Below are 27,448 nucleotides of genomic sequence, written 5' to 3' on the forward strand. Positions count from 1 at the left end.
GTCCTGCCCCGACCTGGGATTTGAACCTCGTGCTGGCCAAGCTGATGGGTCCCCCCTTCGAGCCCTTGGCCACGTGCTCCCTGCTCTACCTCTCCTGGAAGACAGCCTTCCTCGTCGCCATTACATCAGCGAGACGAGTCTCTGAGCTCCGTGCTCTGACGGTGGGTCCACCCTACACTGTCTTCCACGGGGACAAGGTGCAGCTTCAACCGCATCCGGCCTTCCTCCCTAAGGTGGTCTCGGCCTTCCACCTGAATCAGGAGATCTTCCTCCCAGTCTTCTTCCCGAAGCCGCATGCCTCACCTCGGGAGCAACAGCTTCACACCCTTGACGTCCGCAGGGCGCTCGCTTTCTACATCGAGCGGACTAAGCCCTTTCGGCGTTCGCCCCAGCTGTTCGTAGCGGTTGCTGACCGCATGAAGGGCGAGCCGATCTCCTCCCAACGGATTTCCTCCTGGGTCACAGCGTGTATCCGGACCTGCTACGAGCTTGCTCGCGTGCCACCATGCCGCCTCACTGCTCACTCGACGAGAGCGCACGCCTCGTCCGCCGCCTTCCTGGCCCATGTTCCCATCCAGGACATCTGTCGAGCGGCCACCTGGTCTTCGGTCCACACCTTCACCTCCCACTACGCGTTGGTGCAGCAGTCTCGAGACGACGCAGCCTTCGGCTCAGTGGTATTACACTCCGCCACGTCTCACTCCGACCCCACCGCCTAGGTAAGGCTTGGGAATCACCTGACTGGAATGCATAGGAGCAATCACTCGAAGAAGAAAAGACGGTTACTCACCGTAGTAACTGTTGTTCTTCGAGATGTGTTGCTCCTATCCATTCCAGACCCGCCCTCCTTCCCCACTGTCGGAGTAGCCGGCAAGAAGGAACTGAGGAGCGGACGGGCCGGCTGAGGTATATAACGGGCGCCATAGCGGCGCCACTCCAGGGGGGCGCCCAGCCGGCCTGCTGGAGTTGCTAGGGTAAAAAAGTTCCGAGATGCCGTGCACGCGCGGCGCGCACACCTGACTGGAATGGATTGGAGCAACACATCTCGAAGAACAACAGTTACTACGGTGAGTAACCGTCTTTTTTGGGGGTAGGGGCTCTATCTTTTTCATACTCTCTAAATAACAGATGGAGAATTCACCTTGTAGTTTGGGGGCAGCCTAGTTACAAGTGGGCTTGATCATTAATGACTTGAGGCTGTTTTTTCTAATTCTTGGACTCTCTTTCTATTGTTGCAGAAGAGAGGCCCAAACAGCTGAGTGTGGGCTCTTCCCTGCCACACTCAGCACAGGCAAATGCCAAGGGAACTCTCTCTGCCCCCAAGGAAGCAATGAAGATATGGCTAGCTCATTCAGGTGTAGTAGGGTTTTCACCCACATGTTTGTGCTGGGCTGCCGCGTTCCTTAATACTATAATCCACTGCTTTGCCCCGTACTGCGTGAACACTCACCCTGTGGCTGGGAGGGTGACCTATTTCTCCCACCATGGCTGTATTTCCTCACAATGGGTCCTAGGAGGTGCAAAGGAACAACGCATGCTGTGTCCTCCCCATATAAATATTACCCCAGACTCAATGTTCACTATACCAGTTATACAGACAAGTCTTAAATGAAGTCTTAAATCTAACTGTACCCCACATGGTAACACAAGCTTTAAGCTGGCACTAACGCTTAGAATTTCTCCAGTGTAGATCTGTGATCTAGTATAGCATTGCACAGCCTTTACAGTACTCTTTGAGAGCTAATCAGTATTCTAATGTGAATGTTTGGTATGATTGTCATTTTTTAAAGACTAATATTAGTCTAATTAGTCTGACTAATATTTCTTCAATTTGTGGGAGCTGCAGACCCATAGCTGAAAGAGCTCTGAGTGATTTCCTGTGAGCTCTCCTCCATCTCGTGCACTTAGTCTCTCCCACTACAGCATCAGCAGTTTAATTTGTATTAATAAAACCGTGAGTTTTGTGCTAATGTAAAGTGCTGGGTTGACAGCCCTGGGGACTGAAGCCCTCTGTTCCCAGGACAGTTGCATTTGCAGGTAGCAGTGACTCCCATCAGTGTGCCTCATCCTTGTCCTGGAGAGATGGATTTTAGAGCCAAGAGGAGAGTTTAGTTGACAGGCCCATGGAGTCCTGGCACCTGTGCACAAAATGGGCGGCAGTTATGCTGTTCTTGTGATGTGAACTCCAGTCCCTCTAGGAATGGATCTGAGTGAGACCCTCCAAGCTCATTTCATGTAAAATGCCAAAGAATCATATCAACTTTCAGTCACTACACTATTACTAATACCAAGGGTAATCATTCTGTGTGCTTTCTTTAAAGTGGCAAAGACCTCTCTTGTGTCCAAGTTAATCAAGTGATCATTTTTTAGTTAAGGCTGGGATTGCCAAAAGAACCTGAGGAGTTAGGTTTTGAGCAGAGTACCTAACTCCCTTAAACCCCTTAGAAGATTCCCGGTTGTATAGGTCAGTGATGTGCTACAGGGGTGTCTCATGGGACTACACCTCTACCTCGATGTAATGCTGTCCTCGGGAGTCAAAAAATCTTACCGCGTTATAGGTGAAACTGCCTTATATCAAACTTGCTTTGATCCACCGGAGTGCGCAGCCCCTCCCCTCCCCACCGGAGCGCTGCTTTACGGCGTTATATCCGAATTCGTGTTATATCGAGATAGAGGTGTACCTTGTTAAAAATTCAACCACTAAACTGAAGGCTGGGGGGAATTTCCCTGCCTCTAGGGTCTGCTGCTTTCTTGCTGTTGCTAACCAACTCCTAACAAAGGTGACTTAACCCTGAAGCTCCTAAAATACTTCTGAAGAGCCGATTATTTGCCTCTTTATCTCTCCCCACGTCCCACTTTGTTGTACAATTTGAGGAAGCTTTCTTGTATCTTTCTTGTATACAAAGCACAAACACCTCCAGCAGTGTATGGTGTAATATGCTTGTTTGCCAAGTGGCTCACTTATTTATAGGCTTGGCAAAATTTGATTTTTTGTTTGTTTGTTTGTAATTCTGATGGATAATATTGATGTTTATTTTTAATCTTTTAATTTTTATCAATTAAAATGTTCACAGCTGCAAAAAGTTAAAGATAATTTTTATCTATTTACATTTTTAAGAGTTGTGGGAAATGGGGGGGATGTGGGGGGTAGACAACAATTTAATGACAGTTGACTTTGAGATGTAAAAAATTAAAACTTTATACCTCTTAGAACACATTATCAACATCAAATGTTAAACTATACAAAGGAAATACCCTTAAATCATACTCTAAGTCAGCATTTTTCTTTCTTTCACTATCTTGACATTTAGATTATCATCGATGGACATATTTTTTATCAGTTTGTGTGTACAGTGAAATTGACGTTTACCATCAATAACCAATAAAAACCTGATACTTCCAAGCCTACTTGTATAAAAATCCAATCCCTGTGTTTCACTGGAAGAAAATTCAGTGTTTTTGTCCCATGCAGTGCTTTCAGTGTTGCAGCTGTATTTATACTTGTGGTGGTCATCTTGTGTGCCCTGTAGATACGCCAAAAGGCTCACAGTACAGTGTCACGGCCAGTCTGCCCAGCTAGCTGTCACAGCAAGTGGGGGAAAGGCAGCTCTTTGCAACTGTATGACCCAGCATTAGTCACAGCAGCAAGGCAGCACAGCCTAGTGGTCTGCATGTGGTAATCCTCTCTCCGCCAGTGACTAAGTGGCTTGGTCTTTGGCAAATCATTTAATCTCTCAGTGTCTATTTTCCCCCTTCTGTAAAATCAGGATAATCCTTACCTGCCTTGCAGTGGTGTTACGAGGATTAGTTAATATTTGTCCAGCGCTTTGAAGCGTTTAAGTGCTAAGTGTTGTTGTTGTACACGCTACACACATAAATTGGCTATTGAAATAAGATTAAGTTAATAATATCTTTAATTAAAGGAGATTGATTTTTTTCTCACGCTGTTTCATAACTTCAGTGGGGTCAAACAGAAAAGGAACAAGGTACATTTTCTATTAGCTTGTAATAGGCATCTTTAGGAGGTGCAGGTTTTAGGGAGGATTAATTGGTTAGTGGGGGAAATGCCCTTTTTTGGAATATACCCTAGTTCCTCTTTTTATCACTGTTTAAAAAGAGTCTGGTGGTGTCAGTAGTCAGATTTTCCTGGATCCAAACCCTAAATCTGAGCATCCTTGAATGTTGGGAAAGTTCAGATCCCCCTCCAGTTCCTGCCAGTTGGGACCATTTCTAGTCTGCAGCTATTTCCCCCTCTCATGGATAACACTGCCTGGCAACTGCCATTTCTTTGACATCACATCGCTTTGTTTTGCTTACTTGTAAATCACTGAATGGGGGCCCTGACCTAAACTTTACATTAAATTTAGGAGAGAGAGAGAGATCCTGCTGACTTCTAGTATCTTTCCAAAATATGTGTATTGAGGAGATCCTGTGCTCAGTAATTTTGTCAAGTGCCACAGGAAAGTAGGGCTCACACATAGCATAACTTCCTCTATGGCTGTTAACAATAAAGAACGCAGCATGTATGAAAATCTGGTTACTACCTATGTTTTACAGGCTTGGTTACAAAAAGTACATTCAGCCCAAGGAGTAACACCAAGTTATGGTTTTAAAAGCCCTTTGCACAGATTAGCTGTTTTCAGGAAAATAATCCTGCATTAACTAGTTAATCCTTCTGCAGTTTTTGATCCCAGTGTTCAGTATTGTATAACTTGCTTTCTTTATTAAAAGATAGGCTTCCAGTTCTTCACCTCCGTGAATGTGTTTTGCCATCCATGTGCTGTTTGCAGGGTCAGACTTGCCTTTCGCACCCTTGCAGGGGACAGATCCTTTGCAGAGAAATTTCAGTAATGTATAATTCTTAGTAAGCAGATTAGACACAAGCAGGTCTTGGGGAGCCTGGCACACAGACAGCAGCAGGACTAAGCTTTTTTCCCTAGGGAGTGTTCTAAAGTGCCTGCGGGAGGCTAGAAAAGTCAATTACTAGCACACTGGGTGCTGTGTGAAAGACCATATGCATATTGGCAGTACAGAACGGAGGGTTTTAACTGCTTGGTTGAGATCTACTGACACCTAAATGCTAATGAAAGGTTGTGGGAGTGCTGGAAAGAGGAGTTTGTATCCCTATAACTTGAGTCCTTTGAGTAGCTTCTCAGTAACAAAATCCCACTCTTGGGATATAACTGAGCATGCCATTGAAGCTTGGATCCCTCTGGAAAGTTCTGACTTCTGGAGGGACAGCACACATGCTTTGGGACGTGGAATACTCCATGAGGGGCTGTATAAGGGGGAGCGGACACCCTGTGTCACCTGAGTTCCTCCTCAAACCATCCAAGCTCAGAATACTGGGGGGGTGGAATGTGGATCTCAACTTTCAGTTTAGGTAATTGCTCTTTCTCTTTTTATCAGTACAGATCCCCACTCTTGGGAAACACTGGTGCAGATTCAGTTATATTGTGACAGGTCACCGAAACTGAGACTCTTTTCCACTTGGCTACATCCTAGTTGAAGGTTTTGCACTAAGAACTCTGAGACTCCTTGAAAGAAAGATAAACATTTTCACAGAAGTTTGATGAAAACTCCCTTTGCTGAGATTTCGGATCTGGGTGAAGCATGAGACCTCAGTTATGTTAAAGATCCAGAACCAGTGGAAGAGAAAATGGTGGCTTGATTCCACTGAATTCCCAAACTATCTGGTCCTGTTTGATGTTATCAGTAGAACCGTGTGCCTTGTCTTTTATCTTTCCAATAACACTTGAATCAAGGGGTTTGGGGAAAAGGCATACAGAAACTGATGGCTTTAATTCAGGGAGAAGTTGCCTATCAGGGAATCACAACTTGTTCCTCCTCGGGAGCACTATTCTGCTTATTTGGAATTCTCTTGTGCTGCAATAAGATCTCTTTGTTGTGTTCCACAGATTAGGGTATGAGGAAATAGTGAACAAGTCTTGGAGAATGCAGTGCCTTGCATGGTGTCAAGTATCAGAGGGGTGGCCGTGTTAGTCTGGATCTGTAAAAGCAGCAAAGAGTCTTGGAGACTTAGGGTTCCAGAGCTTGAGCCTGAATGTCTACACCCATAACCCTAGTCAACCGACATGGGATAGCTGTGGGTGTTTAATTGCAAAGTAGACATACCCTTAATGCACAGCAAGCCAGGGTGTGAGCATACAGTGCACTAGTTTGCCACACACTAAGCAGTCGTGTGGACAAGCTTGTAGGGTGTCTTTAGGGATTGCGTGTGTGTCATGTCGCTTGTTCTGCTGAGTTTGTCTGCCCAGGTATTCTCCTTGTCTGGGAGCTGAATAGTTGGTGATGTGATGTATTGGTGAATCAACGTCCTCTGGACATAGAAGGGTGATTTATATGTGTATTTTTTGTAGTATTGTATTTGTATATGTGGGAGGAATGTCTTTTATGCCAGTCTGATTTATCTGAGTTCCGGCATATGTATGTGCAGTCTGCTTTCTTGTTTTGCTGATAACTGGAGCAGGAGTTGGAGGCTTGAAATAGCCCTTGAACGTAGATGGTTTATTTTCCTCAAGTCCACATTCTTTAGGTTTTTAGAGGTCTCATTTTTAATCTGGCAAAGGAAATAATCAGAATACATGATGCCATCAATCCTAGCAATTGTATGAGTGTTCTGACTTGATGCTGCGGTGGAGAGTGTAACAGTTGTCTGGTCCCAAGTATCTTCTGAAGCCTTGTGGTGGCAGGTAAATCCTTGTAGTTGTGGAGTGTCTGTCTGCTACAGTGAATCTGATCTTGTAGATGGGAATAAAATGACTTTTCCTGATTTATCCTGCGGCCCAGGGACTGAATCGAGAGTATGTTTTTTGAAAGGGGTCTTGAACTTCTTGTAGTGACTATGTCTTTATCAGCTGTCTAGGTATAGAAATACACTGTCACATTCACGTCTTAGCTGTGCTGCTGTATAGCCTGCTGCAAGGCAGTTGGTAGATACCAGCCGAGCAGTACGTAGTCCAAAAAGTAGAACTCCACATGGATAGCAAACCTTATTGATGCAGAAACAGTAATACTTCCTGTGTGACAGCTGGATGGATCTTGAGAAATAAGTGTCTTTGAAGCTGAGAGCTACAAACCAATCTTGTAGATTTAAAGAGGAAGTAATGGAGACTACGATCATAGTCCAAAACTTAAAGTATCAAGTGAATACCCTAAAATCGAGAATAGAAAGGAGCCCTCCAGGTCAAGTTAGAATAAGAAAAGAACAGGAATAACCACTTCCCACCAGTACTGATTGAGAAGTGTGTTGGTTGCGCTAATCTGCAACAGAGCAGAATTCTCATTTCTGATCCTTTTTTTTTGCAAGAACTATCCCTGAAAGAGGGATGGAAAAAGTGAATAATTTGGAACTATGGAGTGCGATTGTATGGCATAGCCACTTCAAGAGTTTTCCAACACGCGCTTGTCTGTGATAATTTTATTCCATGTTTTCAAAAACTGGGAACAGGTGGCCTCTGAAGCGAGGGGGAGACAGGGTTGATGTCCATTACATCCAGATTGACTGGTCTGAGGCTCTCAAGTATACTTCCAAAACTTTTACTTGGTGTTTGAAGGAGGACCTGAAACACAGCATGAAGACACATGCATCTGACAATAAGACTGAGATCTGTGTTTGCCAGAAGAGAGGAAGACCTTTGGTATGGTTTCCTCTTGACAGTCCGGAGAAGTCAACAGATCTTGTTTGTGGTATCTAAAGGGAGTCTTCCTTCTGAAGGAGGGTTTTTATATTCCTAGAGTCTTCAAAGTGAACCTTGAATCTCACTTTCTCTAAGGTCTCATTCTTGCAGGCACTAAAAAGCTCCCGCAAAGAATCCTGTGGCACCTTATAGACTAACAGACGTTTTGCAGCATGAGCTTTCGTGGGTGAATACCCACTTCTTCGGATGCAAGCAGTGGACTTGTCCGAAGAAGTGGGTATTCACCCACGAAAGCTCATGCTGCAAAACGTCTGTTAGTCTATAATGTGCCACAGGATTCTTTGCTGCTTCTACAGAACCAGACTAACACGGCTACCCCTCTGATACTAAAAAGCTCCCAACATTCAAAGGGAAGGTCTTCCCTTCTAGGTGATTTGTGTGGAGGGACTAGAACACTTTAGCATGTTGCCCTTCTGGTGATTATGGCAGTGGCAATAGAACGATTAGGCCCATCAGACGCATCATGCGCAGCCTTGAAAGAGTGCTTAGCCACTGTCTGGCCCTTTGTTTAAATGTCCCCTGCTGCTTCTCACTGCTTTTCTGGAAGGAGACACAACGGGGGACCCAGTCTGTCCCACATATAAAAATCATCTTTCTAGTAATGTCTGATCATTTGTGATGCTCATTTGTAAAGTGGCCTGGCATCTGAGTAGTTCTGTCTGTCCGGCGCCTTTGTCATTTGGGGTTGACTTGTACACTCTCCTTAAGTCTGTTTTCTCATTAGCGCCAGACAACTAGAGAAGATGATTTTGGATGTCAGAAGAAGCATTCAACCCATGTGAGGACACTTGATAGAATTTATACATCTTATAAGAAGTTGGAATGATTGAAACTGAAATCTATAGATCCTTGGCCAGCCCAATGAGATAATCTTTAATAGGCAGTGCAAGTTACTTTGGTTCCAAGATATCAAATAATTTTTGCATTTTTTTTCTTGGACTGGACAGTTCTACGTCCAGTGTGCAGGCAATTCTTGTCAAAAGATCTTGAAAGGATTTAAAGTTCTCTGGAGGGAAACTGTAGAGAATTCCATCAGGGGAGGAGGGCAAACAGTGTGGATCAGGTTCTTGAGAAGTCCATATCAGGTATGTCTACATTGCAATAAAAAAATCCGTGACACTGAGTCTCAGAGCCCGGGTCAATTGACTCAGGCTCAGTGGGCTAAAAATTGCAGTATAGACATTTGGGCTTGGGCTGAAGCCCAGGCTCTGAGACCAACCCCATTCACGGGGTCTCAGATCCCAGGCTCCAGTCCAAGCCTGAGCATCTGCACTACAATTTTTAGCCCCGAGCCATGTGAGTCCAGGCCAACCATAGCCTTGCTGCAGGTCTTTTATTGCAGTGTAGACATACCCTCTGAGATGTTCTGACCAGCAGAGAGCTCTGTATTAGCTATGAATAGAGCAGATGATGTGGGGAGGTTCCATCGTTCTAGGTTCCAGCTGCCTTGTCTTTGGAATGGAATGTGTTGGTGATGGCTTCCATTTGGTTTCCGGTCCCTGAATGTTGCTTTGACTGTTGAGCCTAGGGTTGAGGGGCTCAAGGAGCCTGACATCCTGCAAGGAAACTCGTTCCATAAAGATAAAATGGTATCAAGGGTCCCCTCAGATTATTCTGATGAACCGTGCCTGCTATTTAGGCAACCATCATCAAGGTTGGAACCAAGAAGAATTTGGGGTAAGGCTTGGGAAACAGAGCTCTTGGCACAGGTTTCAAACTTCACCTCATATGACAGCAAGATCAGCTCTGAGGAATCAGAGATCTTAGTCTTCGACACTAGTGGAACCCCATGTTTTGCCTTAGTAATTGGGATGAAGGGGAGGGGGGGCTCCTACTGAGTCATCAAAGAAATCTGTCCTTGATGGGACGATCTAGCTGGGTTGTCCTCAGTAAATCTCTTAGGCCAAACAAGGAACTGGGCTCAAAATATTAGCTACCCGCCCGAAGGTTTGTGTGTCATTGGCACCAGCTATAATGATTTCCATACTGTCTTGAATTCTGTCACTGGGTTCAAAGATTTGTTCCTCGGCACTGGGGAACTTAATCTCTTAGGCACCAGATGTTTCTGAGCTCCAGCATCTCTTGCACCAGAGATTTTATGTCTTCTATCCCCATTAGACCTCTTGAGAGTGAGAATGAGGGGAAAGATGGGTGTCATCTTTCTTCTTCTGTCACTTGGCCCCAAGAACCCATGGCTCAAAACTGAACCTGGGGTACCATTCAGCCCACCTGAATGTCCAGACCTTGTCAGCACTGAGCATTTCTTGGCATTGGATTTTTGCCTTCTCCTGCATTCAGGAATGACGGGAAGGACCAGATACCAATTCTGACTCCATATCCATCCTTGAAGCCCTCAGTGCTTTATCCATCAGGATTAACCTGAGGCACGACATGGTCTCTTCATGCCTGAGACATAAACCCCGTACAGACTGAACAACGCTGGCAACACTCCAGTCTGTGATCCTTGCCTCGTGCATCAGAAAGAGTGGCTCTGAGTGCCAGAAACACAAGAGGGCCATTCTGTATAATAACACTTATTTCTTTATTCATTGAGCTATAGAAAGAGGAGAGGGAGTTCCAACATGCTGCTTCAATAGCTGGAAGGAGCTAAAGGAGCTGAGTGCCATCATGCCCCATTATCTAGCCTCTCATGAAGTATTCAGAGCTCCAGGCAGTCAGGGCATCTGACTCCACAAGGCTGAGTTTTCCATAGGGTTCTGAGCTTCTATGGAAAATACAGGTGCATCTCTAGAGGGAGGAGGGGTCTGCATTGATAATACTTGAAGGCAAACCAGCAACTTAGGAGGAAGATTGTTTGGATGCAAATGAATAAATAGAACTGGAGTGAGGGAGAGAAGATGAAAAACAAGTAAAGAAAATGTATAAACAATGCAAAGAAGAAACACGTGACACTTTTGTCACCAGGTATTTGTGTATTTATAATTTAAATAGAAAGGTGAAATACTTCTCACTGACTCTTACCAGTCCTTGGAGATTTGGCTAACGGGATTGTGGGATCTGGTACTGATGCAGTGGTTCTCTTTCAGTAACACCAGATCATGTGTTCTTGCTGTAAGACAAAAAGTGTTTTTAATAACTGTCAGCATCACAGATTCCCCTGGCATCTGAAAATCTAGCTGGGGCTTTCTGCCTCTTACCACGCTTAGACAAAGGCGCACCAGTTCTGTTGATGCACGAGGCAAAACAGATCAAGCTTGCTCTCCAATAGCTGTACGCGCTGTACAGAGCTAAAGGAAGCAAACACTTGTTCATGTCCGTAAAGTGAGCAGCTGAGCCTGATACACAGGGAGTGGAGATGCTGAGTGTGTGTGCCATTTTTAAATGCCTGTTCTTTTGACCATAATTGCACTTTAAAACCCTTGTACATCCAACCACCTTCCTGCCCATTGTACCAATCTTAAATCTCCTTAACGAGGATTTATCTCTAAATAACATATTCCCATGTCTACACCACAAACTGTGGTTGAAGCAGGTAACATCAGTGTACAACCACTGAAGATAATATATTGCTCATGCGTATGTGTATTTGGCTGCTTATGTATTCACCAGGAGTGCTTGTGTCAATACAAAGTGTGGTGCACCTTGGGTAGGTATCCCAGTGTGCCATGCCCCGCCATCTGGTGCAATGCCTTTTGGGAAATTTTCACAATATGGGAGGTAGAAGTGAGTCGCACAGGAATGTCTGAAAGCTAAGGGTCAAGTTTCCAGCATGCAACTTTCTCCATCCTGTAATGCCGTCCATATTCCATAATTTTCATGCCTTTTATTTAAAATCCCACAAACATGCACGGTACTTTTCGTGTCAGTCATCCTCTGATAGAAGCCTGGGGCCTGCAGAGCCCTGCACTCCTCTCATGAACATTGCAAATACAGGACACACAATTGTCCTGTATTTGCAGACCTCCATGAAGTACCACAACAACAAGGTTCATGACAATTTCTTCAAAGGCAGTTTGCTAAGGCACATAATGAAAAACGTTCAAGGTTGTTGGTGGCATTCATGGAGCAGTTGCAGAGAGTGGAGTGCCACTTCTGGGCCTGAGAAATGAGCACTGACTGGTGGGATCCCATCCTAAAGCAGGTTTGGGACAGTGAGCAGTGGCTGCAGAACTTTTGGATGCGAAAGACTCCATTCCTAGATCTTTGTAATGAGCTTGGCCTAGCCCTCCGGTGCAGGGACACCAGAACGAGAGCTCCACTGACAGTGGAGAAGTGAGTGGTGATCACACGCTGGAAGCTTGCAACTCTGGATTGCTACTGGTCAGTGGGAAATTATTCTGAAGTTGGAAAATCCACAGTGGGGGCCATTGTCATGCAAGTGTGTAGGGCCATTAATTGTCTCCTGCTATGCAGGTCTATGACTCTTGTCCTGCACATTGCCAGCTTGAATGGATTTGCAGCAATGGGGTTCCTGAACTGTGGTGGGGTGATAGCACACACATCTCTATTTTGTCACCAGCCCACCTTGAATGAGTACATCAACAGAAAGGGCTACTTTTCTATGGTTTTGCAAGTGTTGGTGGACCACCAGGGACACTAAATCAGTGTGGGCTGGTCAGGGAAGGTGCATGACCCTTGCATCTTTAAGAACACAGGATTGTTAAGGAAGATTCAACTACTGGCAGGTGCACAATGGCAGTTGAAAGTGCTTTTATTAGATTGAAGGGACCCTGGCATTGATTACTCACTAGATTGGATCTCAGTGAGAAAAATGTCCCAATAGTTATAGCTGCCTGTTGTGTACTGCATAGTATCTGTGAGGCAAAGGAGGAAAAGCTGCTGCCAGGGTGGAGGTGGAACAGCTGTCTGCTGAGTTTAACAGGGCCATTGCAAGAGCTCAGCGTGGAGCTGTGCAGTTGAGGGAGGCTTTGAAAGAGCACTTTAATGGTCAGCCACAGAAGTGTTCTGTGCTGGAGTGTTTTCTGGGCTTGAAGGTTTGGATGCTCTTAGGAATTGTGTAGTCCTTCCTGTACATTAATAACTATGATTGTGGGTTTTACTGAACCTATCATGCAGTGCTTGCTGTACTTCTATAAACGTGAGCCGGTGTTTTCATGAACCTAGTTCTGTGGTGACACACATTTACAAGTGCGGGGTGCTTTGAGTACTGCTCTACATTCTACACTAATAAAGATGATTTTATTTTAAAAACATATTAATTTATTGAGTGGCAAAAACAGTGCAAAACCACCAAGCCATTCAACCCAAACTTTTAACAGAAATGAATCTATCCGTTTCAACGCACAAATGTAGCCCATTATGACTTACATATACACGGATCTGTGAGAACCAAGGGTGGTGTATGTGAAGCTGTGGTTTTCCTTGCTGTCCCCCAGTGGGGAATGGTAGGGATAAGGACATAGCCCATGATGCCGCATGGCATGCTGGGAGATGTAGTGAGCTGCTTACCATGGAGTTCTCTAAGGACTGCAAAGGGTGGGATTTCTGTAGGTTAGCCAGAGTCTGCACCATTTCGGTTTGCTACCTGAGAAGCCCCATTGTGTCCTGGTGCATCTCCTACTCCTTTTCCTGCTGGGATTCCTGGGCCTTTCTCCTGCCAGCTTGGTCCTTCTCCATGCTCTCTGCCATGTTGGCCTTTCAGACCCTTTGATAATGATCTGATGCAGCACTGGCTTGTAGGATGTCACTGAACATGTCCGTCCTAGTCCTTTTCTTTCTCCTCCTCCTCAGGATCAGGCATGCAACGGCTGTGGAGGGGGGTACCCCTCAAGGTTGCAGTGTCAGCAGCTGCTGATAAAAACAGGCAGGTGTGTCATTCGATTTCCAGTCACAATGGAAAGGAAAGGATTAAGTTTCAAAACTCCCTTCCATTATTCTAATAAAATTGTTTAATAAGATATGCTTATTGACACTTCAGTTTTGGAGTGACTCTGCACAGCACCACTCTGTCGCACCCAGGGCAAGGTGGGAGAAAGGGAGTCCAGTTGCATGAAACAATACAACGTTGGTCCCTATTCCATGGGTATGAGTATAGGGCAGGGGAACTGAATATTGGCACTGTTTTCCACAAGCAGTGATGATTTTAGCTGATATCTCACTCTCGAGAGTAACAAAGGCACAGAAAGCTCACCTTTTACTGGCATCCTGAAGCCCCACTCCCACCCCCCGCCTATATGCCACTGGCTTGTTGACTGCAGTGGTGCCAGCCGAACTTATTGCGGAGTGGCATGGGAAAGTGTCCTACCACAGAGGAAGAAATAAGGCAGCCATCCCAAGAAACCTTTGGGGAAGGATTGCAGAGTATCACCATGAACGTTTTCACCAAGATCTCTCAGGATACAAGGGACGTTCCTCTGTACATAACAAAGCACCCCACATGGCCCGCCTCCCTCTCCCCATGCCTAACCCCGCAGAGGAATGAACAGCAGATACCAACTCTGCCACCTCTTCTGGTGCGAGTAAAACAATGACAAGTTGGTATCGTTGTCATGTTAACTGGGTGATGGACCAGGTGCCATCTTTAAATTTAAGCATTGTAAGGGAAAATGCATGCACCCTTCCCCTTCATTGGGTTTGTCCAGACTCGGCAGGCTGGACTGGCTAGACTGGGGGGAATTCTCGAATGGGTTCAGGCTCATGCCATGGCTGGAACCTCCCCTCCCCCGCTGCATCTCTCCCCCCTCCTCACTGTTCACAGCAGGAGTCTCTGACTTGGGCTCTTCCAAGGTATCTGCAATGCTTTGTGGGGTGCTGATGGGGTCCTCACCAAATATGGCATGCAGCTTGTTGTAAAAGTAGCAGGTCTTCGGCTCAACACCAGAATGATTGTTGGTCTCCCTGGCCTTGTGGTATGCTGGCACAGTTCCTTTGCTTTCACATGTCATTGCTGCTGATCCCTGTTGTACCCTTTGCCTGCATCCCCAGTGCAATCTTTTTGTAGATATCTATGTTTCTGTGGCTAGTCCATATCTGTGCTTGCAGAGCCTCTTCTTCCCACAGGCCCAGGAGATCCAGTACTTCCTGTCTATCCAGGCAGGAGTGCATCTAATGTGTGGAGCCGTCATGGTCAGTTGGGCCGTTGCACACAACGAGAGAGCTGCTAGGTGTGCTTGTCACGGTGGGGAATCAGGAAAAGGCATTTCAAAAATATGCAGGCTGGTTTTGGGGGGATGAGGATTTGCTTCTGGTCTGCATGACCCTGGACAATGCAGTTCACATTCAAGACCAAAACAATCACTGTTGCAGGGAATGCGGCATGAAATGAAACCCATCATGGAGCAGGGTTTTGTTCCCCAGTTTTGTTTATTTTTAGCCTGTTACAGGTTACAGGAGAACAGGTCACACACTGTTTGCACTCTCACTCTGTCAACCTCAGTAGGTTGACTATGGCTCAATGGCGTTTGGGGAGGTGGTTTTACTGTGTCACTGTAATAGGGCACTTATGTTGGAGGGAGACGAATTTGAGTGTAGACACAGGCATAAATAGATCAACACAAGGAAACTTGTATCGACCTAACTTCATAGTGTAGACCAGGCCTTAGAAACTAAGTGAGTCCGGGGACTGTCCGTAAGCACCTTAAATGAGTCATGACTAGGCACTTTTACTATCAAACTACTATTTGGTAACTAACGTGAAATAAAATTGAGTCTCTGTCCAGTTTCTAGTGCACAAGTCTCTACATACTAGGCAGGAGGGGCCAGTGACTAAGTGGGGGAGAATGTAGAGAGGGGACTTGGAGAGGCCATAGACATAAGAGTTGCAGTAGACAAGGTGAGAGGAGATGAAGGCATGAATGGAGACTGGCACAGTCAAGGAAAAGATGTTGCTGAAGTAGTGATAGGAAATGTGGAGGGGGGCAGTTCAGGGTGAAGATTGATTCTGAGATTGTGAACAGTAGAAGCAAAAGGTCTCAGTTGAAGAAAGATATGGAGTGGCATGTGAAGATGCTCTTGTTGCCCAGGAGAAACGTATCTGAGCTATTGAGCTGATCATCTCAAACTGGAAAGAACACAAATTCTAGGGCATGTCTGTGAGCGATGCATAATTGCGAAGTATTTTTACCCTCAAGTGACCAGGTATTTGGACGTTTGCTGTAACTCAAACCTGTGTCCCCCTTTCCATTGCAGATTGTCTGACTTGTTCCACACCACAAATTCCCTTCTTTTGCTTGTTGGTGGGGTGGGGGATATTTTATTCTGCCTGATGTGTCCCCATTCTCTCATTCTCCAGCTGCCTCATACACTGACAGCTCTGATGATGAGACCTCCCCCCGGGACAAGCAGCAGAAGAACTCCAAAGGCAGCAGCGATTTCTGTGTGAAAAACATAAAGCAGGCAGAGTTTGGGCGCCGAGAGATTGAAATTGCTGAACAAGGTAAAAGGGGACAGGCTCCTCACGTTTTGATGCTGTTGTGATCTGGACTTCTCACCTGAACAGCTTTAAATCCTGAGTACCTCATACCTGCCCATCCTGCAGAGCTTATAACAAGGGCTTGTTAAAAATGTTTTTCAGCAGCAGATTGGGTTTTTGACTAAAGGAACCTTTCCCAGAGAAGTGCCCGTTTTCTGCAAAACATTTTGATCTTTTGTCAAAAAAAAAAAAAAAAAAAGCTTTAAACCCAAAATATTTCAGCCAAACCCAGAAATATTTCAGTTTGGATATTCCATCTTGGTGCCTCAGGGGAGTTGCAGTTGTGTTTCTTCATGTTTTTATCCTCCACTCAGGGCCAGCTTCCCCAGCCAGACTGTACCTACCTCCCACAATACACCCTGATGCAACTGCCCCTCCTCACCATAAAGGGAGACCATGGTGCTTGATGGGGAAATGGAGTCTGATCAGGAAACCCAGAGAATAAGAGCATGTGACACCACAGAAGTGTTTCTAAATTAAAATATTTCAGTTTTTGGACAAAATATTTTTTCCCCAAAAAGTCTGATTTTTCCGTGGGAAAACTTTGACAAACTATTTTTTCATATTTGTTGTAATTTTCCATGGAGCAGGGATAAGTCCATTTTTTGACCAGTTCTATTCATAACCATTTATACTTAAGGGTTCAAGTAGATGACCTGAAACTTCTCTTTGCCCTGTTACAGCAGAGCTACGTGATACACCTCCAACCAGGTGTAAACGGCAAGAGGCACCAGTGGCTAACACAAAATAGGGAAATATTTGTGTCCTAAAATTTCTTAGGCTACCTTATCTCCTCTCTGTGCATCTCCTTAAAGTGCTTCCCATCCTTTTCTTGAGAGGTTCAGTGTCCCACTGATTTCTTCTGGAACTGTTCCTGCTAATAAGAGTTAGGTTAGCCTATCGGAGAACAGAAAAAACATATCATGTGATCTAAGTGACCCACAACAGAGAAAATATTGAATATTCAAAGACCCATTATTACAAACAGAAGATGGTTATCAAACAATTCACAAATAGGCAAAGTTGTAAAAATCCTGATTAGTTCAGACAGCTTGTGAAAAGGGACCAAATTCAATTACTAGATTGTTTGCAAGGATGAGAGAAGTCACAAGTGGGCTTATCTAAGGCTACGTCTACACTACCCGCCGTATCGGCGGGTAGCGATCGATTTTTCAGGGATCGATATATCGCGTCTCATCTAGACGCGATATATCGATCCCCGAATGCGCTTATATCGATTCCGGAACTCCACCACCGCGAACGGCGGTGGCGGCGTCGATATGGAGAGCCCCGGAGATCGATCCCGCGCCGTGAGGACGGGTAAGTTATCGATATAAGATACTTCGACTTCAGCTACGTTATTCACGTAGCTGAAGTTGCGTATCTTATATCGATTTTTCCCCTTAGTGTAGACCAGCCCTTAGTCCCAGCTCTCTAGACAGGTGCTGAAGGTGTAAGAACAACGCTGAAATTCTTACCCAGCCATAGCAGTAGTGCCAACTATTGGATTTTACCATGAGTCTTGTGATATTTGATTTTCTTCAAGCCTCAACTCATTTAGACAAGTGATTATGTGAAAATTTCAGCTTCCATTGGGGAGGATGCAGTAAGTTTCTAGCTGTTCTGGTTGCAGAGAAAAGCTTGAAAACATGACTAGGCTGCACCCCAAAGACGTAAACACCAAAAGACAAGTAAAAAGAATCTAAAATGTATTAATTTTTTAAAAAATCTTAATATTTGTAAGCCAGTGTCCTGATTTTGGGGGCCTGACTCCTGGCTTTTGAGGGTTTGGGGTTGTCAGTACTGCACAGATTTATTACAGTAGATCTTAAATGCTGAGGCAAGGGAGGGCAGCAGTGCTGGATGTCTGCTTCCTTGTGCTGACTCTTCTTTGCTTTTTAAAAATGGATTTTTCTTTCCTTCCAGAGATGCCTGCACTTATGGCTTTAAGGAAGCGAGCTCAGGGAGAGAAGCCATTGGCTGGGGCCAAGATTGTGGGCTGCACGCACATAACCGCACAGACTGCTGTAAGGCCCTGTTTTATTTATTCAGTTCTTTTCCCTTTGCAGTGGGCATTTCAGCAAGAAGCCTCTTTAAATTCCACTGTAGGGTGTCTCCAATGGTATATAAAGGACTTACTCTTAGGAAATAGTCTCCCTGAAATAGTTATCGTTACATAATGCCATGTTTGGAGAAAAATAGATTTCCCAGAGATTAGATGAGTTGCAGGATAGCTGAGGGGATATGCTGCCAGTGACTGAGTCTGGCCCGGGATGGTAGTGACTGTAATGCTACCTACCGTTGGCTGTTCAGTGACCGGTGTGAGACGGGTTAGTGGGTCTCAGTCCAGTTCCCAGACAATGGCAGTCCACAGCCCAGAAAACACCAACACAATTGGCACTAATTCATACCCTTGTTGGCAGTCCCATCAGGGAGGCCAAAGAATGGATAGGCCATGAAGACTGAAACCTGTTCTCAGTCCTTCCGGGGCAGGAGCACATTGGCGGGGCACTGTCAGGGAATCTTGCACTCTCTTTGTCTGCGCTGCAGCTGCTCTTGGGGACAAAGAGGACTTTAGTCTCCAGAGATGTCAGTCCAGTACATTTCACCAAAATCGCTTTTTAAAAAAGAGAATTGCCCACTTCTGTAAAGGTCTATTTAATAAGGATGTATGTCTATCCGTATCTCGTCTTTTAAGATGTGAGCAGTGCATGTGTGTGACTGTGAGCCATAGCTGTGAGTAATGATGATTAAGAAAAAAAAAATCTTAGAATAAAACAAGTGGGATCTAGTGATTATGGCAGGTGAAGGTACTGTGTGATTCAGGACTCACTGGTAGGGTATGAGCTCTAATGACTAGAGCAGGGGGTTGGGATTTGGGGCTTTGCTATCTCTGGGTGAAATGGACTAGGCACATTGGAATTACTATTTTATTTTTGTATTCGTTCTAAATGATAGGCTCTCTGATGCACAGTCTGTCTGTCTCTGTTTCATACAGCACTGACTGCTCTGTCAGGGCTTGTCTACACAGCGCTGCGTTAGTCCGCACTAAATTCCAGGGTGCACTGGCATGTTGTGAACTAACTGGCCCAGCTGGCAACTGCTGACATGCACTAAAGTTCAGTAGTGCACACGAGGGAACTCTTAGTGTAAGTCAACAAGGGTCTAAGTGAGCCAGTTAGCACAACACAATAGTGAGCACTGGAATTTACACTCCTCTGATGTGGACTAATGTACCATGTAGACAAGCTCTCAGTGTTTAAAGAAACTAGAGTGAGACTATTAAAATTTGTTTCACAGTAATTACTGCGCTTGATATTTGGCTTCATGTAAAAGTATATTTGCACAAAGGCCTTCTAATTCAGTGCAACTCATGTGAAAACAACATCACTCATTACCTTCTGAGGCTGGGACTGGATGACAGGGGATGGATCACATGGTAATTGCCCAGTTCTGTTCATTTCCTTTGAAGCATCTGGCGTTGGCCACTGTCAGAAAACGGGATACTGGGCTAGATGGACTATTGGTCTGGCCCAATATGGCCGTTCTTATTTTCTTTGATCTAGGTACTAATGGAGACTCTTGGTGCCTTGGGTGCTCAATGCCGATGGGCTGCTTGCAACATCTATTCTACTCTCAATGAAGTGGCTGCTGCCCTGGCTGAAAGTGGTAAGGGATTTTGCCTTCTTCAGTGTGCTTTAGAGAGATTCCTGTCAGCCTTTAAATATCGATACTTTAAAAGAGGACACTGCTCAAGTGTATTATGTTCTTTTTCAAATAGTTTTCCCTTCAATGTAAAATACACCTTTCAAAACTTGAAATCTTTACAGTGTTTTTTATTCATCTCCCTTCCACCTTGTATGTTCACATACGTGTGTAGGCTGGTAAGTTATGAGGCCAGGTTGCATATGTTCATTTATTGTTTAGAGTTACTTAGAAAGCTGGACTGCTCACCCTGCTTTGTTTCTGCAGGGTTGCTGGTGAGTATTAGCCATTCATATTGATTTAATCAAATATATCGCTTCTCAGAAGGAGAGAAAATTCTGTGGATTTGAGACGTAAGGAATGAAACTGGAAATCAAACTTTGGCCTAAGCAGCCTTGGGAAGAAATGTGGCTTGTTTAGCATTAGAGGTTAAGATTTTCAAAGCAGTGCAGAGGATTGAACTACACATCTTCTAGTAATTTTAATGCATTTCAATCCCCTGCTCTGCTTTGAAAATCACAGCCAGAAATTTTGCTTCTCTGGAGTGTAAATGTACTTAACAGCTGATATCATCTGTTGCTAGCCCCCTCTGTAGCCTGTACAAGAATGCTACCTGGGCAGCCTTTTGGTATGTAAATAACTATTGCATATGCTGTAAATATTACTGTCCCTGCAAATGGCTTTCTGTACTATAGCTAGGAATTAAGAATTGGGTCCTCCCCCTCAAGATAGTATATTTGAAGACTGGCTAGAACAACAATGAAAAGGTCTTGTGGAGGGGTCCGAACTCTGAGCTTTGTGACTTTTTGAAAAGCCCTTTCAAGACAGTCACTCTCCAGTAAGGCTCACTCCTACCTGCTGCCCATGGTACCATGTCAGCACCTCCGCAACTAAAAGAGGCAAGAACCAGACGTCCACTAGAGCGAGCGCTGCATCCAGCCAGATTCTGCCAATATGGGCACTCTCACGGTGACAGGAAGCAGTGCATCACTTTGACCATTCCACCTTTGCCAGGCTAGGGGAGCACTTAGGCGACACTTTCGTAGATTGCATTAGTACTGAACTTTCTTCCTGTCTCTATCAGGGTTCCCTGTCTTTGCTTGGAAGGGAGAATCTGAAGATGACTTCTGGTGGTGTATTGATCGCTGTGTCAACGTCGAAGGATGGCAGCCTAATATGGTGGGTCTAAAACATGGTAGGATCTCAAACATCTGGCACGTGTAGTAGCAGTTCTAAAGGCTGATGCCTGAACTATAGCCTAGAGAGATGAAGGGTGGGGTAGGGGCCACAAAAGGTTTGGAATTATTAAAATGTTTTTCCCTGTTAAACCTTGAATGTAGAGTTCTGTGTTTCTTCATCAATAGCTAATCATACCACTTGCCACCTACGTAGCACTTATCTGCAAAGTGCGTGACAATTAGGAACTGATCCTCACAACGTAAGGAATTAACTCATCACTGTCTTACAAGTAGGGAATTGGAGGAGGTGGTTGACTCACTTGCGAGAGACCTTACTTGGAGCCAGTCCAGTTCTTGTCTATCCCATAATGGGACTGCAACATGGCCTTTCATTCACCTTATGCCAGCCACTACATAATCTTACCTGCTTCCAGGGCTGACACTACCTTTGGTGATGTCGTCCTCCAAACTGTCTTGGATTTATCTCCTCAGCACCCACCTCCACATTCAGATACTGCTTGGGAGTCTCCTACAGTGGAGCAGGAGGAGAGGTTACTTACCTGCACAGTGAGTTCTTTGAGATGTTTTGTCCCTTCGGGCACTTCACCTCCCATCTCCTTCCTTTCTGCAGAATTCTTCAGCTTCGTGGTTGCAAAGGAATTGGAGTGGCAGCGGGTCTGCCCCTCCTTATATGTCCTCAGATGGGAGCATGAGATGCTGCCCTGTGTCAGCATAGACCCGTGGACACTGCTGTTCACAATCTCCAGTCAAGAGTGCACCAACTCTGTTCTGTGCATGAAGCAAAGTGAAATATGTCATCTGGGGACAGACATGTGAAGGGGAAATAGCTGCCAAATAGAAAGGGTACAGCAAATTGATCTGGGGGAGATTTGGGAATTACTATTTTAAAAAGAACCTTCTAGTCTGACAAGCAGCTGCAATGAGAGACTAACAGGATTCCAGGTTTGCATTGTTGGAGGCATAAAATGCAAATCAAAGGAGAAGGTATTTCTACGTAGGTGATGGATTAGATCTCTGCTGGGATAGTGGACGCAGCAATTGTCTGTGCCAGAGGATATAAATGTCCCTTTTGAAGAAAGTGCAGAGTGAAGATGCAGAGATGTTAGTGTTACCGTGTTGTGGCCCTCAGAGTTCTCTGAGCCAGGCTGAGCGCACTAAAATCAGGAGGGGGTTGATACAGTGCAGCTCTACTAACACTCTGGTCTAACAAAAAGTCTGGCGTTGACTGCAAATAGCAGCAAAAAGGCAAGATGGGGCTAATGTTCAAAAAGGTTGATTTGCTTGGAAAAAGGTCCCTGGTGTGGTCATGCAGGTGAAGATTGGTTTGCTAAAATGATAACTAGGAAGGATTCTAATGAAACAAAATAAGGATGATGTATGAGGAAACTAAAGGAAAATCAGCATGTGGTGGAACTTGCTCTTAGAGCACTTCATGTACATTCTGCTGTCTGAAGGTGGCCATCTGTTGAGGCATTCCAGGGACTCATTCTCTAGCCTCAGTGTCCTGTTACCTTATACTCTCCTAGGAAGGAGAAACTTGCCAAAACACAGAATCCTGCCCTGTTTATGCATTTTCACAAGAGGACTCGCTGCCCTATCAATTAAATGAGGATTAATGAAACCAAGAGATTCAGTAGTTGTGTGTACCCCTAGTGAAATATGGGTAGCTTGAAAGGAATCAAGAGTGGAGAATGGGTCTTACCTCTAGTATTTCACTCTCATGTCAGTTTCTTTATTCCATTAGATCTCTAGATTTTAACTGACAGGTTAATCTGAGCCCAGGTCTGAGAGTCAGGAACTCCTTAGTTCTGATCTGGGCATTGCCACCACTCGGTGTGGATTTGGCAAGTCATTTAACTGCTCATTGCCTCAGTTTCCCCATATGGAGAATGGAGATTATATCTGTTCACATGGGAGTTTTTCTTGTAAAGCACTTGGAAGAGGAAAGGGAGATGGTGTCGATGATTATTATTTAATATTTTGTGAAGCGCTGACAATGTGCTACTCTTTCCAAACATTCAGAAAGGAACAGTTGTTCCCTGCTCTGAGGAGCTCGTCATCAAGGAGGAGAGAGAGATTATGGGAATGGGCTCCAATAATAATCAGCACTTCGCATTTCCAAATCACTATATAAACAATAATGATGGCAGAATTGTGGTTCAATACACACACCGCAAGCCATGTTATCTCAGAAGGAAAACTTAGATGGATATTGCCAAGTACTCGTCTGATATTTCATTGTGTGGTGTGTCTGTAAAAGCTGGGAGTGAATTTTGTGTTTGGAATGGAGCTAAAAAGAACAGAGCAGTGTTTAGCAGTTATTTGATTCTGTACAGAGTAGCACCAATAAACAACTGGGCACACCCCAGAGCCAGTAGAGGGCGCCAGGAGCCAGGCTTTCAGGCCCTCAGCACATCATCTGCTGTTCCTTGAAACCTGCTTTGTGTTCCTTCTGGGATCTGGCCGCTGTCTCCTGCTCTCGTGTGATAACTCATTATGTGCTGTGCTGGGGATGTCACTTCAGCTACCTGGAGCTAGCCAAGGGACGTGGAGGAGTTAAGGAGGTGAAAATTTTGTCTGTAGTGATTTTTTTTCAGCCTTTTAACTAGATCCCAGAGTGGGGGAGGGAACCTTGCGAAATCCTGTGCAATATAAACCTGGGAATAAAAGGCTCTTTCCTGAAAACCGTTTAGGATGGTCACAGCCAGGGGCGGCTCCAGGTCCCAGCACGCCGAGCGCGTGCTTGGGGTGGCAAGCCGCGGGGGGCGCTCTGCCGGCGCCATGAGGGCGGCAGGCAGGCTGCCTCCGCGGTTTGCCTGCGGAGGGTCCGCTGGTCCCGCGGCTTTGGCGGACCTCCCACAGGCGTGCCTGCAGAGGGTCCGCCGAAGCCGCAGGACCAGCGGACCCTCCGCAGGCAAGCCGCGGAAGGCAGCTTGCCTGCCGTGCTTAGGGTGGCAAAATTCCTAGAGCCGCCCCTAGTCACAGCTCTATATTCCAGCCAGGTATAGTCCACCCGGCAGTATCACAGAAGGGACTAGACACCCGAGTGCAGCTGCATATCTTGAGACTCAAGCAAAGCAGAATTTTCTGGTAACAATGTGCTGAAGTGCTCTTTATTGCCTGGCTGTTGGGATGCAGAGATGACAGTGATTGGCATGCTGTATGTAACGTGGAGCACTCAGCACGTAGCGTAGAGGGGTGCTGTGCGCTAGTGGAACATAATGGATTCCTTAGAGACCCCAACATACCAGCCCAGAGTCATGTGCAGAGCTCTCCATCCTTTTGCTGCATGTTAGGATTAGCTGAGAGGATGTAATTGGAAGTAGTGAGGATGGGGCATGGTATTTGGAAGGGGACCGAAAAGAGGGATCTGCCACTTGAGAATCTCTAGTAGGTGGCTTTTTCTAATCCTTTCTGTGGGTCTTCAGTCACTACACATCAGGGACCATGAACCCTGGTCCTTAGGGCTTTTTGGCACTAACAGGTTCCATCCTGCCACCCAGGAACCTGATAACTGTTGTCAGAATAGGAGCTGAGCTCAGACACAACCCTGGGAGATGACTGCCAGAACACTGGAGGAGCTCCGATTGGTCCACAGCACCTATTTAAACCCAGCACAGGAACAGGAAGTTGTCCATGCAATTAGGATCCATGTTGTTCTGGATTGTGAGCCTGTGTTTCCTGCTCCCCTGGCTTCACTTCCTGGTATCCTGTACTGACCTGACTTTGGTTATTGATCTGTGCTTCTGCTCTCAAGTTTGTCTCCTTCTTCTGATCTCCTGGTAACCTGATCCTGCCTTCCTCCCAACACTTGACTCTGTTTCCCCTCTGGCCTATTTCTGACTCTGATCTCCCGGAGTCAGACCTAGCCTGACTCCTACTTTGACCAGTAGGTCACACCACCCATGTCCCGGTCGCGACAGCAGGCAATGATTATAATCACATCGTGTTAGATACATTTTTTGGCTGAAAATCCTTGATCCATCTTGCAGATGCTATTGTATGCTGCAAAAAACTCTAAAAATAAAATGAACTAGTGTTAAGGCGTACCTGGACATTCATGCTAGTAGTTTATTGTAGCCTGTGCTACATCTTTATTATTGATTACATGTACTTAGTAACTGCCTAGTAACGACATTTTCATGTGCTACCTTACGTTGAGTTTATATAACACTGGCAATGGGTGCATTAGAATTGTGCTTCCAAACTTTTCAGTACTGTGGCTTCTCTACAGATATTTTAAAATTTAGTGGCTCCCCACCACCAGATACCTTTTTTTTTTTTTTAACCAACTCAGGAAGCTAGAAGAGTTCAGGATGTTAGTTTCAGGAGGGTCACTAGGGTTTGGACAGTTTTTCATCTTTATTCAACTACCTAGTTTATTTAATTATATAATCTTATCAGTATTTTTAAAACTATAATTTGAAAATATGGATTTTTTACGTGTTTGGACACAGCCTAAGATTTTAGTGACAAGAATGGGCCTGTTAAATAAAAGTTCTTCCATTATTGCACCTGCTTTGATAAATCTCACATGACACAGAAGCTGAGCCATGTTTGCTGTGTCTGTGGATTCATCCAGCTGCAGTGCAAAATATTGATCCTTCTGAGCTTGTTCTGTCAACTGGCTCTGGCCGCAAGACAAGAAAATCCAAACATCCTGTACCTATCATCGCATTGTCTACTTTTCTTCCTTTTCTGCTTAACTGCATTAAAATCATCATCATCTTCAGCCCAACGTTGCTATATGTAGACTTAGCACTCAGTAAAAACTGTCCTGTTGTAAAGTAAAATGCACCTGCCTTTTCCTCTGCCCCGCCCCATTCCCCTGTTGGCTGGTGCTGGTGCCGCAGGCAGCACTGTCTTAGGGTATGTCTACACTACCCACCGGATTGGCGGGCAGCGATCAATGCAGCGGGGGTTGATTTATTGCATCTAGTCTAGAGGTGATAAATCGACCCCTGAGCGCTCTCCCGTTGACTCCTGTACTCCAGCGCCGCGAGAGGCACAGGCAGAGTTGACGGGGGAGCGGCAGCAGTCGACTCACCGCAGTGAAGCCACCACAGTAAGTCAATCTAAGTACGTCAACTTCAGCTACGTTATTCACATAGCTGAAGTTGCGTAACTTAGATCGATCCCTTGCCCAGTGTAGACTCGGGCTTAGTATCTCTTCGCGTTCTTCTCCAACAGGGGGCTTTCAGAGAGGAGACTTCCCGCTGAATGCTTCCCACAGCAGCAAGTCTCCCTGTTGGAAGCCCCCTGTAGAATTGGAGGGCACAGAGAGGCTGCCGGCACCACAACAGCTGCAGCATAAGACGCAGGTAAAACAGGTGATTTGTTAAGCTTATTTTATTTGTTTCTTAATTAGAAAAAACAAAAATGGGCATGTCAATTAAAAAAACCTCCCTTGGTGGGTCCCCAGGGGAGCCATAGCTCACTGGATTGGAAAGCTTGAGATCTTTTTTCTTCTCTAATTTCTAGGATTCTAGGCTGAATTATGGTTCTTTAGTAAGGCGTTAATTTTTCAGAGAGCACTTAACTTGTATTTAATATAGAACCAGCATAAGCAGATCTGCTCATTTTAATTGTTTTAGTAAAGCAGTAAGTTTGGCTATTAACTTTCCACCATTCGCAGTTGGAGCAGAAAGGCCAGGGACTGGGCTATGGCCGACAAACATTTCCCTGTCACTTCCTGAGATGGTCCCTCCTGCTGGATTAAGTGAGAGGAGCTTGCACTGCTGCTGTTTGCACTGTCCCTAGTCTGGGGATAAATATTGAGGACCTCAGCAATGCCTTTCCAGCCTCATTAAACAAAAATGTAACCAAAGTGCATTGAATAGTCCTTGTCTTGGCTTTGTCTGTGGTGTTGCAATGGCCTACATGATACCAAGACATGGACTTGCTTCAGAAGCTGGAATTTAGTGATAATTTACCCCTGGTGTTATTAACAAAGGTCAGTGGCCTTGCTGGATTTCAGTACAGTGACTTGGTGCAACTTTCTCATTACAGATCTTGGATGATGGAGGGGACCTGACCCACTGGATTTATAAGAAATACCCCAACATGTTTAAGAAGATCAAGGGGATAGTAGAAGAGAGTGTGACCGGTGTCCACAGGTAATGGAGCTGAATCCACAGCAAGCACGTAGCCCTCTGGGCAAAGGATCCGTGTATGTCTCACATATAGTCAGCACTCACAAGAAGCTGTGACATACCATATCTCAGTCTGTTGCCTGGACTTTGATCCTACAAATACGGCCTTGGAGTAGTTTCCCGTTGGTGTGGACTAGCTCTTACAAAATAAAAAGTCACATTTACTCTCCTCTATCTAAAAAATAAACTTAAAAACATTTAATGATCTGAACCTGAGACTAGGAGGTAGGAATTTCTGAGTTCTCATTCTGATTCTGCCATTGACTCTAGTGTGACCCT

At 45.2% G+C, this 27,448-nt stretch overlaps 1 protein-coding gene across 9 annotated transcripts in view; it reads left to right on the forward strand.

The window, feature by feature from the left end:
* Positions 1–27,448, forward strand: part of AHCYL2 (adenosylhomocysteinase like 2) — a 242,444-nt gene that overhangs the window by 190,448 nt on the left and 24,548 nt on the right. For 4 of the 9 annotated variants that reach the window (XM_045028145.1, XM_045028139.1, XM_045028132.1 and 1 more), the window contains exons 3-8: positions 1,239–1,355; positions 15,934–16,077; positions 18,040–18,140; positions 19,680–19,782; positions 20,903–20,997; positions 27,027–27,133. In XM_045028145.1, the coding sequence (XP_044884080.1) occupies positions 1,239–1,355; positions 15,934–16,077; positions 18,040–18,140; positions 19,680–19,782; positions 20,903–20,997; positions 27,027–27,133 (667 nt within the window). Of the gene's footprint in view, positions 1–1,238; positions 1,356–9,188; positions 9,399–15,933; positions 16,078–18,039; positions 18,141–19,679; positions 19,783–20,902; positions 20,998–27,026; positions 27,134–27,448 lie in introns of those variants that run through there. The other 5 variants (XM_045028162.1, XM_045028153.1, XM_045028177.1 and 2 more) reach the window with 2 other exon arrangements.

The sequence above is a fragment of the Mauremys mutica genome, chromosome 1, assembly GCF_020497125.1.
Source record: "Mauremys mutica isolate MM-2020 ecotype Southern chromosome 1, ASM2049712v1, whole genome shotgun sequence".
Taxonomy (NCBI): domain Eukaryota; kingdom Metazoa; phylum Chordata; order Testudines; family Geoemydidae; genus Mauremys; species Mauremys mutica.